General features: G+C 48.8%; 1 protein-coding gene across 4 annotated transcripts in view; it reads left to right on the top strand.

Moving 5' to 3' along the window:
- Positions 1 to 1,011, top strand: part of LOC113208479 (uncharacterized) — a 113,288-nt gene that overhangs the window by 6,467 nt on the left and 105,810 nt on the right. Inside the window, exons 1-2 of one of the 4 annotated variants that reach the window (XM_052274405.1) lie at positions 165 to 374; positions 474 to 550. The exons of 2 other annotated variants lie outside the window; for them this stretch is intronic. In XM_052274405.1, the coding sequence (XP_052130365.1) occupies positions 539 to 550 (12 nt within the window). In that variant the 5' untranslated portion in view covers positions 165 to 374; positions 474 to 538. Of the gene's footprint in view, positions 1 to 164; positions 551 to 1,011 lie in introns of those variants that run through there. One more of the 4 variants, XM_026425490.2, reaches the window with a different exon arrangement.

Raw genomic sequence — 1,011 nt, 5'->3', positions numbered from 1 at the left:
CCCCCCCCTCCCCACACACCCTCTTTGTTGCACCCATTCCTTCCGGCTGGCTGGGGGCTGGGGGTTGTTGGATATGGTGGGGTGGCTGGGGTGAAGTAGAAAGGGGTGGGGGTGAGTCGATATTGATCCGGCAACCGCGCCCCCTCGTGCATGACCTGCGAACTAGCTAGAGCACGGTCGGTCCAAAGGCATGTCTGCTACATGTCTGGAGCCGAGTGGTTTGACTCATCATTTACGCGAAATGAGTTAACTTACAACGAAAGGTCTCGCTCGAGCGTTGTCTATTTCGGACATTGAAATGTTACGGAGACCTAATTGGACAAGGAGAGCCGCCCCTTTCTGGTCGGTGCATCGATGCTGTGTTTTGTTTTGACGTAAGTGACGCGGCGGGCGCTAGAGAGGTTGGAGTGCTGCAATGCAAATAACTGTGCGTGCTGAAGTTGGAGTGTTGTTCAGCCCTAAAAATTGTGCAGAGCTGAAGAGACACTACTCCCCTGCCGTTGTGAGATGAACTGCTTTACCTGAAAGAAAAGGCTCCATGATGTCGAAGGTAAGAGACCAGTCAACCGTTTCGAGTTGTCACCCCCGTGGCGCTGTCTAGAACTTTACATTTCATGCGCTCGTTTTCCAATATTTTAATAAGTAGTAACAAGTAGGAAACCACTGGAAATTTTTTGCACGTAGTTTCATGGTATAAATCAGTAAAGGGCTGACGCTTTTTTCATTAATCAGCACCACCCATGTCCATGTCGTCTGCTACGACCCAGCGTTTTGGCGGTAGTTCTGTCGTGTACTTTCTTTCGGTTTCTGATATCTCATGACTCAACCTGTGGGCGTTTCTGTGCAAAAAAATGTGCGAGGTTTATCTCATTCAAATGACCTATGGTAGATTCTGCATTATTTGTGTAGTTTTCATTGCAAATTATTTTCGCTGTATAGTTTTCATTGGCGAATGCAAGTTAGAGGGTTGGGGTGGAACGCACCGCTCTCAGCTCGCCCAATCAACTCCCC

This window comes from Frankliniella occidentalis, unplaced genomic scaffold (assembly GCF_000697945.3).
Source record: "Frankliniella occidentalis isolate FOCC.00 unplaced genomic scaffold, Focc_3.1 Scaffold8, whole genome shotgun sequence".
NCBI lineage: Eukaryota > Metazoa > Arthropoda > Insecta > Thysanoptera > Thripidae > Frankliniella > Frankliniella occidentalis.
The sequence above is the reverse complement of the archived record's forward strand: the minus strand, read 5'-3'. Positions and strand labels throughout refer to the sequence as shown.